Here is a 2,829-nt window from a genome sequence, read left to right as displayed (position 1 = left end):
GGACTCCTAGGTCTCGAAGCTGCAAAGGCTATGATGGATCTGGAGAATTATAGGAAAGTACATCTTATTGAGAGGAATAAATGGGTGTTAAGTCGGCAGCTTGATGCTGATGCTGGGGGCTTGGTGGTTGAGCAGGTGAGAGGTCTTGGTTTGGATGTTATGTTATCTAAACGAGTTGGGAAGATTGAAGTGACGGATGAGAATGAGGTGAAAGGTGTGGTGTTTGAAGATGGGGAAGAGTTGGAATGTTCGACTATTTGTTTTGCGATTGGTATCAAGGCTCGAGATGAACTTGCTCGTCAGGCAGGTATCAAATGTGCTGATCGTGGTGGAGGAATTGTTGTTGGGGATGATTTAAGTACAAGTGTCAAAGACATCTATGCGATTGGCGAATGTGCTAGCTGGGAAAATCAAACATTTGGTTTGATTGCTCCTGGAATCGAGATGGCAGATGTATTGTCTTTCAACTTGACACAGGCGAAGATACATGCATATCGAAAGTTTAAGCGACCTGATCTCAGTACTAAGTTGAAGTTATTGGGAGTAGAAGTTGCTAGTTTTGGGGATTTCTTCGCGGATAGAGATGGGCCTAAAAATTTGCCTGTCAGGGCAGCGAGGAAGGATAAAGATTCATCTGATGCTTCGAGAGAGTTGACGAATGGATCTAGGTCATCGCAAGTCAAGGCACTCACTTATAAGGATCCTTTCCAAGCCATCTACAAGAAGTATTTGTTCACCATGGATGGAAAGTACTTATTAGGTGGTATGATGATTGGCGATACGAAAGACTATATCAAGTTGGTACCTATGGTGAAGAATCAAAAAATGCTAGATGTACCACCTAGCCAATTTATTCTTGGAGCCAGTAAGGAAGGTGATGATGGTGGAGATGATTTGGACGACGACACGCAAATATGTTCGTGTCATAACGTCTCCAAGGGTGATGTCGTCCATGCGGTAAAGGAAGGAAAATGCAAAAGTATCGGAGACGTCAAATCCTGCACGAAAGCTGGAACCGGATGTGGAGGTTGCATGCCTTTGGTTACGAGCATCTTCAACAACACTATGAAATCCATGGGACAGGAAGTCAAAAATCATATTTGTCCTCATTTCAACTATTCACGAGCCGATCTCTACAATATCATTTCCGTAAAGGGCTTGAAAACTCTTGCGGAAGTCATGAAGGAAGCTGGAAATGATCCAGATAGTCAAGGATGCGAGGCTTGTAAACCTTCTATCGGATCGATTTTCAGCTCTTTATACAACAAACATATAATTTCGCGTCCTTTGCATGGTCTTCAAGAAACCAATGATCGATTTTTGGCGAATATTCAACGAAATGGTACTTTTTCTGTGGTGCCGAGAGTTTCTGCTGGAGAAATCACTCCGGAGAAATTAATACTTATAGGTAATGTTGCGAAGAAATATAATCTTTACACGAAAATTACTGGTGGTCAGAGAATCGATATGTTCGGAGCTAAGAAACAAGATCTCTTGGCTATCTGGAAGGAGCTTGTTGAAGGAGGTATGGAATCTGGTCATGCGTATGCGAAGAGTTTGCGGACAGTTAAAAGTTGTGTGGGAACTACTTGGTGTCGGTATGGGATTGGGGATTCGGTGGGTATGGCTGTGAGATTGGAGGAGCGCTATAAGAGTATTAGGAGTCCGCATAAAATTAAGGGTGGTGTGAGTGGTTGTGTGAGGGAATGTGCGGAAGCGCAGAATAAAGAGTATGTTTGAATTCCTCCTTTCTTTCTTTTAGTGTAGAAGGTTAAATATGGAAATGCTAATCATATAATCATTAGTTTCGGTCTCATCGCCACAGAAAAAGGGTTTAATATCTTCGTTGGCGGCAACGGCGGCGCCACCCCTCGTCACAGCGAACTCCTAGCTAAAGATGTTCCTCCCGACAACGTAATCCCTATCCTAGATCGCTACCTCATATTCTACATCCGCACGGCCGATAAACTGCAACGAACCGCTCGATGGCTCGAGGCTCTCCCCGGCGGCATCAAGTATCTCCGCGAAGTAATACTCGAAGATAAATTAGGAATCTGCGCAAGTCTCGAAGCACAAATGGAAGAATTAGTCGGATCATTCTTCGATGAATGGGCGGCTGCTATTCATGACCCGGAAATCGCGAGGAAGTTTAAACAGTTTGATAATTGTGATGAGGAGGTAGAGAATATGGAGATGGAGGTTGATAGGGGACAGATGAGACCGGTTTATTGGGCTAAGGAGAGCGCGAAGACGGATTTTAAAAATGTTAAGTGGACGTCTTTGAGTTGGGAGAGGGTGGTTAAGAAGGATCATTTTGCGGGTGCGGATGATCTTCCTAGTGGGATTTCGGCGAGTGTGAAGAGGGGCGATACGCAGTTGGCTGTTTGGAGAGTGAGGGGTAGGTGGTTGGCTAGTCAGCAGATGTGTCCTCATAAGAGAGCGTTTGTTTTGAGTGATGGGTTGATTGGTGATTCTAGCTCTACTTCTTCATCCTCTTCTTCAACATCCGAAGAAGCAAAAAAAGAAGAATCCCTCTGGATCTCCTGTCCAAACCACAAGAGAAACTTCAACTTAAATGGAAAGGATAAGGGGAGATGTAGAAATGATGAGGAGGTTAGTATAGCTATTTTTGAAGCAGAGGAAAGAGATGATGGGTGGGTTTATTTGAAGTTACCGCCGGTGTTTGAGTTAGATGGGGTATTGGGGATGCAGAGGTGGAGGGTTAGGGCCGGGGGAGAGTGGGGAGAGTCCGTTTAAGGTGTTGGATGAGAGGATAGGGGACTGGGGAAGATCGGAGAATGGGTTAAAGTTAAGGGGAGGAGACCTGGC

The 2,829-nt window shown here is 44.6% G+C and overlaps 1 protein-coding gene across 1 annotated transcript; it reads left to right on the top strand.

The window, feature by feature from the left end:
- Positions 1-33: 33 nt before the first annotated feature.
- SS1G_04479 (hypothetical protein) lies at positions 34-2,757 on the top strand (the record flags this gene model as incomplete). The annotated part of the gene is made up of 2 exons (XM_001594621.1): positions 34-1,730; positions 1,806-2,757. The coding sequence occupies 2 exons, from the start codon at positions 34-36 to the stop codon at positions 2,755-2,757; spliced, it is 2,649 nt and encodes an 882-aa protein (XP_001594671.1).
- Positions 2,758-2,829: the final 72 nt, after the last annotated feature.

This window comes from Sclerotinia sclerotiorum, genomic scaffold, assembly GCF_000146945.2.
Source record: "Sclerotinia sclerotiorum 1980 UF-70 scaffold_5 genomic scaffold, whole genome shotgun sequence".
Taxonomy (NCBI): Eukaryota; Fungi; Ascomycota; class Leotiomycetes; order Helotiales; family Sclerotiniaceae; genus Sclerotinia; species Sclerotinia sclerotiorum.
This window is presented reverse-complemented; position numbering and strand designations above follow the sequence as displayed.